Raw genomic sequence first — 13,059 nt, 5'->3', positions numbered from 1 at the left:
AATTTCAAAGGGCTCTATGAATGCTGGTAAATGTGATATTCTGAAAATCCATCATTTTTGTTCATTGCAAAAACAGCAATTTCAAAACCGCATAGTCAAAGTTTTGATATTTATACTACTTCATCAGTCTATCTACAAAAAAATCAGAATATGCCGTTAAAGCTTGTCTATTAGAAGAAATATTGAATGCGAATATTTCATATGAGCTCACGCAAATTTATATAACAACATTTTCAATATGTCTCAAAAAAATTGACCGATAAGGCTTATGTTAAATTGCCTGTTAGCATGAGCCTCAGAACTGTTATCGCATCGGGAATACCCTACAAACTATTGCAAATTTGTGCGCATAAGCATCGATTTCCTCCATCTCATAGACGCTTAGCGCGAAATTCATCGAATGAAATCCGTCAACCCGGGGCTTTCCGCGTCTCAGCCGGATTTATATCCTTAAGCTGATAAATATGTACTTATGTATCCAAAAATATATGTAACCATCGCGATTACATAAAATTCAAAAGAAAATCCACACCTCGATGGATGTCTTGCTTTAAAAAGCACAGCATCTAAACGGATTAAAAAACCTGATATACCCCTGTGCTTGTGAATATTCAAGTTTTACAATGCCCAATGTGTAATTTTTGACATTAATAACCGATCCACCCTGCCGTCTACGGATCGATACTGAACAGCATCAATAGGGAAATTCTCATCGATGAGGGATTTGATTTAGTATTAAAGCGGGAAAAACCACTTCCACCGAGTTAAAATAGAGACCGGATATTCTTCGTATTTTATTTTTGATTTATGTATAATATTTAAAATTTGCATAAGTATTCTAATATTTAATTCTTGATAATACCAACCGGTCTACCGTACCTTATGTACGTAAATTTTTGGCGAAAGCACTTTCGTAAGAAATATTTATCGATAAGCATTTAAAATGATTACTATAAGACGGCGAAAAACCAGCTTCATCGACTGTGAATAGAAATAAAATTGCGGTTTCAATTGTTGACGGATTGGAAAAGTTAGAAATTCGAGACTTTTTTTTTACGAGTAAAGGTAAGTAAGTAGTTTAAAGATACATGGGAAAGAAAAGTACTGTCAGTTAAGATACACAGTTGAGCCCCCCCCCCCCCCCCTTATTAATTCACGCTTTTCCAACTTGTATGCAATAAATGACAACTCCGCAGATTATATGTGCTTTATATTTGAAAAATAGATGAATGCTCTTGAAATCAATTCCAGTAATTCCCAGCTTAAAAATTCGGAACTGCTAAATTATACAATATTGAGTTCCTTAGAATTTTCAACGCGTTTTTCTCGACATTATAATTATTTAAAACCATCCGGCAAGCAATTTTAACACTTAAATAACTTGATGATCGTAACATATTTGTTTATTTTTTAAAAAGCTGAAATTTTTTTTTTTTAAAAAAATGAAAAGCTATGGCTTTTTTATTAACGATAATAGGAATTTTTCAGCATAATTAAGTTCTAAAATTGATCAGCAATGTTGGAAAAAATCGTCAAAAATACCGTCCAAAACATTGCTACGTTTAGAACATTTGCAACCTGACAACGTTCATAAATATTAAATAAGTTTAAAAATTTTCAGTTTTAGGACGGCTCAGATAAGAACCCTTTTAACCCCCCCCCCCCCCCCCTACTAACTTTTAGTTACAAAAAACATAATCGATATTGGTGCATCAAAACCCGATGACACGCTTGGATCAGGTGGAGCAGGCCGTAATGGGAGTCGGAATAGCTTCGGGCTCGCACCTTGAGAGAAAGTAAACAGTTAAACTTCCGTACGGTTTCGTCCGCATTGAGTAACGCGCTAACGCCTAACGCCCCACCCCTGCCTGAGTCCATCCATCCCGGTAGCCGCAGCCGTCCCCAGCCGCGCTGCACTTTGTAATGACTGTCACACTCACCGCTGTCACACTCACCGCTGTCACACCACCTGCATCTCATCCTCATTGTGTCGCACCGCGCGTCACCTTTCAAAACGACCCAACTCCAACGAGATGCGCCCGAACTCACGAAACGAAATTATTCGTGTTAAGAGAGTGGATATTATCGTTACACTCTATGAAACTGAGGATTGAAATTCGGCACCAAGGTCTATGAAGAGCACAAAAATCCTGAGTGATATGAATGCGAAGTGAATGACAAATTCCTGCGGCGGCTAGACATCGCAGAGCGCCCTAGTGCACTGTGAAATGTGGTACGTGATATGTGGACCGTGTTAAGCAGAGAGGCTCCAAGCAACAGATCTATTGCCAAATTGTAATTGGGCAACTTCACTCTTTTTTCATGAAAACGTTTGTGCCGATTTTTCTGCAAAATTTCAGTAAATTTCTGCATAGTACGAAGCAAATTTCTCGAAAATTTCTTAGGAATGCGCATTAGGGTGGCCCACAAAAAATGAATTTCGGAAAATTATAGCCGTAACCCCCTAAATCGGTTACAGCATGTTCAAAAACATGGAAAATGAAATTTGGGGTCAATCGGACAAAATTAACCCGACGCGCAGTTGACATTTTTCCCCGCAAAAATAGCGAATTTTAACTGTTTTTCAGTAATTTTTCGCTCCCCAAGAAATAAAGTCGGAGGGGTCTGCAAATTAAACAGAGGGCAAAATTAGTTCATAAACTACACCCTAGTGAAGTTTTGGACCCCCTCCATGCTTTTGACCCGACGCGCGGTTGCCATTTTCACGCATGAAAATAGCGAATTTTTTACTGTTTTGATGATTTTTCTCTCTCGATAAATTAACGTTACAGATGCCTAAATTGTAATCAGAGTGTGAAATTAGTAGCTTAGATGCTCCCAATGCTCCCCTTTTGATAATTTTGACACCCTGCGACGTTGCCATTTTTCTGAGCAAAATCGTGAATTTTGACTTATTTCAATGTTATCTCTCTAGATATAAAAAAAACTCAGAAGTCATCGAAAAAGTGCGCTGAAACACGGTGATTATACCATGAGTATCTTTTTTGAAAATTTTTACCCTGTAAAATGTTTTACTCGGCGTGAAGTTACTACTTGGCAAACAGTGGTTGACGGTAATAGTCAATTTTCATACGTTAATGCGCCTTCAATTACATTGGATACTGTGCAATACTTTCGTGGTGGAATAGTTGCATTGGCGCCTACAAACCTAACAGGGATACTTCACTCATTGCGCAATGCATGCAGTATCCCTGTTAGGTTTGTAGGCGCCAATGCAACTATTCCACCACGAAAGTATTGCACGGTATCAAATGTAATTGAAGGCGCACTAACGTATGAAACTTGAATGTTACCGTCATGGTGTCCGGGGGTATTTTTTAACGAGGAACTTGAATCTCAACTCAAATTTTTAAAATTTAAAAATCCAAAATGGCAGAAATTGCCAAAAATGTTATCTTGAGACTTTCGAAATCTAAGACGGTTGACTGCCTGACCCAATTGAATGCTCTTTGTCACACATTTGGACGATTTATTTACTATATATAAGTATTTTAAAAGAAATCAGAGACAGGTGGGGAAGAAGGAGTCTGCTCGTTAGTTAAGGGCCGTAAGAATGAATGCCAGTGACGTCAGCGGTGATGACTCAGATGTGCAACGACGAGGAGATCGGTGCTGGTGCACTTTAGCTCATGAACCTTGTCCACGACGCTCTCGTGACATGCCCGCGGCAAATCCCAAATTGTTATTTTTTTAAGAGGAATTACTTCGCGCCTACTTTTAAATTTTTTCTTAAGTAGTTTTCTAGATCACATCCCATCTTTCGCACACGTCTCAAGTTTTTTTTTTTTTTTTTTTTTTTTTTTTTTTTTTTTTTTTTTTTTACTTTAGCTTCTTTGGCTTTGGCTACTTAGTTGCCAGGTGGGCGGCCCCCGGCTTTGGCTCCTTAGGTGATATTGAAATAAGTCGAAATTCACGATTTTGCTCAGAAAAATGGCAACGTCGCAACGTGTCAAACTTATCAGAAGGGGAGCATTGGGAGCATCTAAGCTACTAATTTCACACTCTGATTACAATTTAGGCATCTGTAACGTAAATTTATCGAGAGGGAAAAATCATCAAAAACAGTCAAAAATTCGCTATTTTCATGCGTGAAAATGGCAACCGAGCGTCGGGTCAAAAGCATGGAGGGGGTCCAAAACTTCACTAGGGTGTAGTTTATGAACTAATTTTGCCCTCTGTTTAATTTGCAGACCCCTCCGACTTTATTTTTTGGGGAGCCAAAAATTACTGAAAAACAGTTAAAATTCGCTATTTTTGCGGGGATAAATGTCAACTGCGCGTCGCGTCGGGTCAATTTTGTCCGATTGACCCCAAATTTCATTTTCCGTGTTTTTGAACATGCTGTAACCGATTTAGGGGGTTACGGCTATAATTTTCCGAAATTCATTTTTGTGGGCCACCCTAATGCGCATAAACGTTCTCTTGTAAAATATGAAATCGCTCAGTTAAAGGCAGTAGCATATGCGGCTTGGTTCCTCTCTGCCGAACGCAGTCTACATACAAATTGTACAACTTCGTCATTTGAAAACATCCCCATCACTGCCAGATGCATTTCTCTACTTTACCTATGAATTTGTATTTTGAACAGATCAGACATTAAGGCCTGCGCCATATAACCCTTTAAACTGCTAAAAGAACTGCGACGCAAATAACTGAAGTTAGTCTTGATTACGACCGTCGCGTCGCATGGGTAAATTTCTCCCGCGCGGATAATCAATTTGCCTTCACTTCCCCTTCTTTTCACCAAGTTCCAAGAACGTCCCTAACGCCAGAATTTGTCTCATAGAACCATAGTCGAAGCTTGGTATCCAAATTCTATGAATAAGTGCCTCCTTCGAATCGCCAATCTTTCCAACTCGTACCGCGTTTACTGAAAAAAATACTTCGGCTGTAGAGGCCGTACTTACGGGCTATATAGACATACCGTCCGCGTTCCGGGCTAAGAGGCCGAAAGTTGAAATTACGGCTCTAAAACCCGGAACTTTCAGCCTCTGAGCCCGGAACGGACGGTATGTCTATATAGCCCGTAACTTTTTTTTCAGTATTGAAAATAATGTGCAGGAGCCTGATCTTATGCCATCATCTCATGGTCATTAATACTGCCGTGCTAAGGAAGTACGCCGTATGAACTCTCGAGAGTTACCAAATTTTCCTTGATAGAACGTCTATTTTCGACGCAACTTAAGCATATTTTCCATTGAAATTTTCAGATATTTTAGATTAAATTGCGTACAAAATTGTCTGCAAATTTTGGGGGAAAATATTTACAATTTTTCCAGTAAATTCGGTTTTTATCGAAGGAAATTCGGTAACATCTGAAGGCTCATACGGAGTTCTTCCTTAGCAAGGCAGAATGCCATAGTTTTTGATGGTGAGGGTTCAGGTACTTCATTGACTCCCCATAAATTTGATTTACGAAACTGGATTGTTATACATCTTGTTTCAGCGTAACACGAGTCCCGACGCTTATTGTATCGGTTCAAAGACTTTAACGCGCCGATAAGAAAGAAAGATGTGCATATAGTCATCTGTTAGTGGCAATCGTGTTCAACGGCGTGTTTCAGAATATGATTATGAAACCTGGTGCGTATCGCTTGACCCCTTAAGAGACTTCAACGCACTGATAAGAAAAAAAATATAACCGTAATTTATTGTCATACAGCATTGAGCTGAGTGAAAATCAGAGATGATTCAACGTATTTTTATAAATTCACGGAAGAATTTTTGATCAAAGAAAATCTTTCATCTCTCATCTTATAAGTCTCTCAAAGAGTCGTTATTTTAGGTTGAAAATGCCGACATGAATTCTCAATATAGTTAAAATTTACTAGAAGAAAACACAGTTCAAAATTTTCTTAAAGTTGATGACTCCTTTATAATAAATAATTCAACCAATTGTTGAGTGAGTAATTAGCAAACCGGTATTCTTAATATATGAAAATGATTTGGATTACATTTTGCAAACAGGAACCGGGAGCATTGCAATGTTGCTAAAATTGTGCAACTTCTTTTGTCTGGGAAGAAAAACCTGATTATCTATTCACAGTTTCTATTTTACTCGCTAAGAACTGTAAATTTAAGACAAAAATTATCAGGTAAATTTAAAAATTTTTCATGGTTTCAGTAATTTTATCGCAATGGATGAAGTTGCACAATCTTAGCGCCATTGCAATATTTCTGGTTCCTTTTTGCAAAATGCAATCCATTTGTTCTACAAATAATTACGTAATCTAGGGATTTCCCTTATAAGAATATTTTCTCTCCCTTACTTTTCAATAGTTTCAGCAACTGAAATATTTCAAATTAATATACACGATAATCATAGAAAGTCAAATTAGTGCAATATTCAGCGCTCTCTCGAAATTAAAAAAAAATTAATGTTGAAAATCGTCAAAATACAAGATAGATTTTAAGAAAGGTCTTTTGGAGGGTCTGCACTGTCTGCAGTTTGTATGTTTTAGTGTCCTGTGAACTATAAATATGAATCAAAGTCATTGTTTTGTTTCGATCAGATAGCTTCCTGCAGACTCCAGATGTAGTAGATGAAAGTAAAATTACTGTTTGCAAAGTGCGTATCGAGCGATATTAAGCTGAGATTATGCAAATTGCAATTTTATGTCAAATACTCGCTCAAAGAAGTTGTGATAGTGCTATAACCAGTCCGCTTATTCGAAGTTCGAAATAATCTTGATTCGTTGGTCCAGATACTCGCCGCGCTGCGTTACATAATGTACTGGCATCTCTGTTTTGAAACTTAATCTTGTTTCATAATGTTTCATTTTCTTGAGCGTGGTGTCGAATTTCAACCTCCACCTTACGTTGAACTTAAATTGGAGTAATGCACGTTGGTGGTGGAAAAATCAGTTTAATCTAATTGCAACATCGAAAATCTGTTTTCAAATACGGGAGTTTACACTATGAGATCAATTTTCTGTTGGATCAATATTGATAAAACCAATCAATATTTCCGGGCGTGAGTTTGAGTTATCAAGAAATCTCTTTGTTTCAAACGGCATATCTATTATTTTAAAGAAACGTCTTGTCATTTTAAGAAGATTTTAGGTCATCTGAACGAAAATTATCATCCGGGAAGTATTACTTGGAAAATGTTTCTCAGGGCGAGAAGTAAGGAACTTAAGGTTTTTCAGGAGTTAACGAAGTCAACGTTAAACTTAGTCACTAAATTAGTCAGTTTCTAAAGTTATAGGAGGCGATTTTCCCAGGAGAGCAATTTCTGTCAAATTGGGTTAGAATTTTAGAATCCAAATTTTTAAAGGAAAACGCTCTTTACGATTAGTTTTAAAAAAGTAGGATTCAGGCAGTCCAGTTAATTTTTTTGCCATCAAAGGTCCCAAAGTTGCACCTCAATTCAACGACTTTGAACCCTGGACACGACAATATGAAATTTTAAAATGCGGTTTCTCGAAAGGGCGTATTGTTTCTTGCATTCTTCAAATTGGCATCATAATTCCGATTTCGTCTCAAATTTTTGGGCATATTTAATACGAAATTGTTTGTCACTCTCAGCAGCTGTACTTGCCGTTCAATGAAAAAACGCTTCATGAACATTCAAACATGACCAACTTTTTTCTGATGAAATATTAATTTTGGAGGAAAGTTATGCATATTATTTTTGCTTGAAATTTTTAGAATTACCAGATTGAATAATAATGAACATTTTCTGTAAAATTCAAAAAGAAAATTCACAAGTTTCCCAGAAAGTTTGCATGCAATCGAAAGAAATTTTGGAACGCTTGAATGCTCAAATGGCATTTTGCCTTGGCAGGGCAGTGAAGCATCAATATCTCAATCACCATTCTGCGAGGCTAAAGGAAAACGCCGTATGAGCATTCAAATGCTACCAGATCTCCTCTCGGAAAATACATTTTGTTTGAAGAAAGTTAAGAATATTCTTCCTTGAAGTTTTCTTACATTTTAGCTCAAATTTCAAACAAAATTCTCTGTAAAATCTAGAAAAAAATATTCTTAAATTTCTACAAAAATTTGCGATTTGTTCCAAGCGATTTGGCAACGTCTGAAGGCTCGTATGGCGTTCCTCCTTAGCACGATAGTATTCTCTGGGGGTTTTTCCCATGGAGTGGCGTGGCGTGCTTTGCGATGTATCGATTGATCTACCATTTAAGCCTATGGAATCGGATCGATAATCAGGGTGTTCGGAGCGAACACCATAATAATCGATTCTTTACCATAGCTTCAAATGGGGAAATATCGATACTCGATACATTCACGCCTCGCCACTGCTCCTATGAAAGGTATCCTACAAAATTGTATTCAAATTTTCGGTGCGAGGTATTTTTGAGAGTGGCGTATCAAAGGTTTATCGTTTTCAGCAGTCAATTGCCCGCTTGGAAGAAGGCTAACGTAATCGCAGGGCCCAACCTCAGGTTAAACATTGCTCCCGTGGACAGAAATTATGATGGTTCGCGCCGGTGAATCATCGGTATCCACATCCGTTGTTGGAGGTTGCTTAGAAGAAGAGTCAAGGTGCATAATTGCCGACATTTTGACCTCCAAATAGGCAAAGTGCATTGCGAATAATTAAGACGCTGCATTCGGAATTTATGAGTGCAGAATAATCCTCAACCTGACCGCAGGCTCCTGGTTCAAGTTACGTTCCGTAAGCGGCACGCTTTAAAGTGGCAGGAGCTTGCTGGTAATCCGACATTTGATAAAGTCGTTTTGCAGTGGATATGAATTATTGTCAGGTGACAAGAAAAAATGCAATCCGATTTTCAGTTGACTGAGGACGGAATTGAGATGCGTTGACAAAAAGACGTAACTGACCTCCGAAGTAGCCGTGTTTCCCATGTAACTCGGTGCGTTCCAGGGTTTATGTGAAAATAAAGTTGCGCTTTTCCGCTAAACAGCGACGAAAATATACCTCAGAAGATTCTTCTGCCCATATTTTCTGTGACACTCAACTATAAAGAGGAGGAATTACATTCATCATAATTTTCTCTAAGACTCAAGTAGTATGAGTTCTTTCCCAATCGGAAATTTCACCTTGGGCAGATCAGAATAATATTATGGCAACCTTAGCGAGATTGTGAGCATATTTCAACAGTAAGGTTGGCCTGAGAATCTTGGTACAATATACCATCAATACTGGATATATAACCTTAGTATTTTAATATTGCACCAATATTAGCAACATTAGAAATCCAAGGTCAGGTGGTGCTCGGTGATTCCAAGATTGTCACAATGTTGTCACAATATTGGTTATACAATATTGGTAAACTAATACTGTCGTAGAGTTGTGTTTTCAATATTGCAGTAATATGTTAGTTTTAACATTGGCGCATTATTAAAAAAAATACTGAACATAGGCTTCTGCTTATAATATTGACACAATATTGACACAATATTAGGAAAACAAAATTGCTAAAATAATATCGAGACGATGTTATCTCTGTGATACTGCGGTATTGTTATTATGTTAACATTCAATTAACGTTAGAACAACAAACATAACAGGCTTCTGTTCGTAATATTGTCATAATATTGACACAATATTGGATATCTAAAACTGCTGAATTGATATTATGTTAACATTATTTTTACAACATTGTGGTAATATTCGCACTTTAACATTGTCACAAGATTAAGAAAATAAACATTTTAGGCTTCTGTTTCTAATATTGTCATAAGATTAACACAATATTGTGCGCGGCGAGCACAATTCGACCGCGTTTGCTGTTTCCGCCACCAGGGCGCGCTCGCCGCGGATCTGCCGTTGCGGTCCCTTTAAGGGCAAATTAAAGGGCAAAAACTGCGACCTTTCGCTTTTTGACGTAATAGGCACATGATCCATAGGCGTCTAACCCATCTTACCGATATTCTTAGGCCAAGGGCTCAAATGGAGCTTTTTGGCAACGGTCCGCGCGCGGCCGCCCCGTCAATGGGGCTGGTTCTCGTTTCGCCTGGGCAGTGCCCGTTACAAGTGGGATCCAAGTTGAATACTTCAGCCAATGCAAGCAGCCAAGAAATTAGCTGACTTAGGAAGGTTCCTTGGCACTCCAATGTTCCGTATGCCTACATTATAGGCATTGCGACGCTAAGGAATTTCTTCCGCGAGGACGGCAGGTAATACGGCGTTCTATCGCCTACCTTGCCTCAGAGGGAAGATTGGAAATCCAAGCTTGTCTCAGAGGTAAAATAAATATCCTGCCAATACTATGGCAATATTATAACATCAAGTCTATGGCAACATCATGATCACAAACCGCTGAACAAGCTTGGAGCAATATTATTAACATAACGTTGTCACAATATTGAATATCCAAGTTTGTCTCGGAAGTAAAATAATGTCCCACCAATATTGTGGCAATATTGTCAGGATAGGCTTGGAGCAGTCTTACAAACCTAACCTTGGCACAATCTTTGGGCTCAAGCTTGTCCCAGAGGTAAAATAAATGTCCTGCTAACATTGTGGGAACATTAGCAAGATAAGCTTGGCAACTCTATTCAAATGTGAAAAAATGTCATACTAAGCTTGTACCAAGGTCAAATTTCCGATTGGGTTAGGCTTACAATTAATCTCAAGTGGACTTTAAAGAAAAAACCTCCTATAATTTCTTCTCAGGCATGGATAAATGTGCCTAAGTTTTATTTTCATTATTTTAAATTAAGTCTACGCCCTCTCCCCCTCCCCCCCATTTATATATTTTTCGATGAATATAGTTAATCGAGCCAATTTCCATAATTTGTCGGCTATTGTCAGAACACTCAAAGATACTTCACGGTATAGTTGTGAGAACAATGATTACTTCAAATCTGTAATTTTGGAGGAGAATAATTTCAAATAAATAAATTAAACATGCGTGCAAACCAATACTGACACGCGAACAGAAATGTATTTAAAATCGTGAAAAATAACCAAAAATTAGGCCCTGGAAATACTCGTATTTATACAGAATAACGCTTTATTTCTTAAAAATGGGCGAAGACAGGTTCTTTCGATGCAAACTTATAGTTATTAAGTTTTTTATTTATTACGGCTTCTTTTTACCCGTTTTAAGGATCACCACACCATACGTTAAAAAAAGGACTTTTCGTTTTAAACAACCACGCCTCTCTTTATGTGTCCCCTAAAACTTTTTATTACGAAGAACTGAACATTTTTGTCATAAAAATCGAACCGCAGCTCAGGTGACCGGCATTTGGATTGCGATACTCAGACTCGAAGAATATTTTTTATTCGCGGTTTTTGGTTAGCTGCAATTTGATTTGGTTTCTATGACAAAACATTTTGGTAAAACTCGGAGTATAAAATCAATGAAGTTTCGACTAATTTTTTTTTCAAACATTACTTTTTGAAGAAAAAATAAGCTCAGTAAAATTCATGAATCAGTCTACTCTTGAAAAAATTATTTATTAACAAACAGTTTTAATTAAAAAAAATATTAATCCATCAATAATTTGCCAATGAGTTTTAAATGTATGTCCTAATATATTTATTAATCTGCCATAATTTATTGCGTTTCTACATGAATTTCCTTATTTTTATGACATGATTTAAAATTTGTTTACAAACTCAATTATTTCATTTGAGAACAATCATTGAATTTTTTTACTAAATTTTTTAATTAAACATGAAAGTTTTTTGAAAAACACTAGGAAAATATTCAAAAATCAATCTTCTAAAAAAAATTGAAGTGTTTCATAAATTGTAAATTTAACTAGGGTGTTTTTCTCATTTTTTCACGAAAAACGCAACTTCTTTTAAAAATCGATTTTTGCGTTTGTCTTTCAACAAATTTTTATTACAAGCCCTTATTTAGGATCATCGATGCGTCAAAAATTCAAAACACCTCCGGAAAAAATTTCGGAAAAAATCTCGGTACTCACGTATATTTTTACTGGTGACAGGTGAGCCGGGGGACGCAGCTTGGCACACGACATACCCGGTGAAAAGCACGAAGAGCCTCGCGTGGAGATTATAGGAATTCATCTCGGAACTAACTAACTAACTATCAGAACTACGGAACTACACCTAACGCAACAAGACAGAGTGCGGGAAACGGACTGCGCTTAGAAGGCGGTCATGAGCGCGGCGACAATAAAACTGAGAGTGAACTAGTGGGCAGCGTAATGGGACTGGGACTTAATTCGATGTGAGCTTCGGCTTCGGTGTAACTGAGTCGGTGGCGCTGGAACTAGAGGTCTTCGAAGAGGGCATCGGCTAGGGTCGAGCGTGGTGCTACTTCCAAACCGAACCAGGACTGATTGACTGCGGAAAGTGTTCTCGCCGGCCGGCCGGTGGTGGATCCTCGAAGATGGCGCATGGCGGAGGGCTCGGGGCGGTTTTCTACCGGGGAGGGAGGTCGCCGATGGAGCTGGTAGGGTCGGGGCAAAAAATTGTGTGCTCAGGAAAAAATGGACGTATTTCTGCCAAACGGAACTATGTGCATTAAAACATGAGCTATGAGATCCATGAGAATATATGCATAACAGGTCTCACGTCGTAATGTACATAGTTCCGTTTGGCAGAAATACGTCAAATTATCGGATTCGGTAGTGCGGGAACGGAGGTATCAGATCTCATGGAAGTTGACAGGTTACAAGGCATGGAGAATTTGCAGGTGTCTGAAATTATGTGAATTTCATGTTTAAGTGAAAACTACTGAGTAAACTGAGGATGAGGATATCCTTGGTTTCGAAAATGAACAATTATTGGAGGAAATGTGACAAATTAAACGAAATACGTGTGTTTAAATATGGGAGATGCCGCCAAATGACCTCACGCGGCGGTACATTTTCTATCTTTTAAAAATATTATTATACTATTTCCCATATCAGAGAATAATAGATGAAAAATATTGCGAACTCAACTGATTAAGAACTCTCAAATGAAGCAAGGTAACCTTTTTGTGCAAATTCTTCATTATCAATATTTGACTGCGAAAGCTTTCTATGCAGAATACCTCGGTGTGAATGATTCATAAATATAGTTAATAAGTTAAAATACGTTAATAAGTTAACAAGTTGATAAGTTATGAGTTTCTGAAGTGAATAATT

At 37.7% G+C, this 13,059-nt stretch overlaps 1 protein-coding gene across 1 annotated transcript in view; it reads right to left on the bottom strand.

Annotated features, from left to right (window-relative positions):
* LOC109039388 (protein takeout) overlaps positions 1 to 12,275 on the bottom strand; it is a 35,477-nt gene extending 23,202 nt beyond the window's left edge. The window contains exon 1 of the mRNA XM_019054861.2: positions 11,890 to 12,275. Within this exon, the coding sequence (XP_018910406.1) occupies positions 11,890 to 11,992 (103 nt within the window). The 5' untranslated portion in view covers positions 11,993 to 12,275. The remainder of the gene's footprint in view (positions 1 to 11,889) is intronic.
* Between the last annotated feature and the right edge of the window lie 784 nt (positions 12,276 to 13,059).

Source organism: Bemisia tabaci, chromosome 7 (genome assembly GCF_918797505.1).
Source record: "Bemisia tabaci chromosome 7, PGI_BMITA_v3".
Taxonomy (NCBI): Eukaryota; Metazoa; Arthropoda; class Insecta; order Hemiptera; family Aleyrodidae; genus Bemisia; species Bemisia tabaci.
Note: the sequence above shows the minus strand (reverse complement) of the source record. Positions and strands in the feature narration are given on the sequence as shown.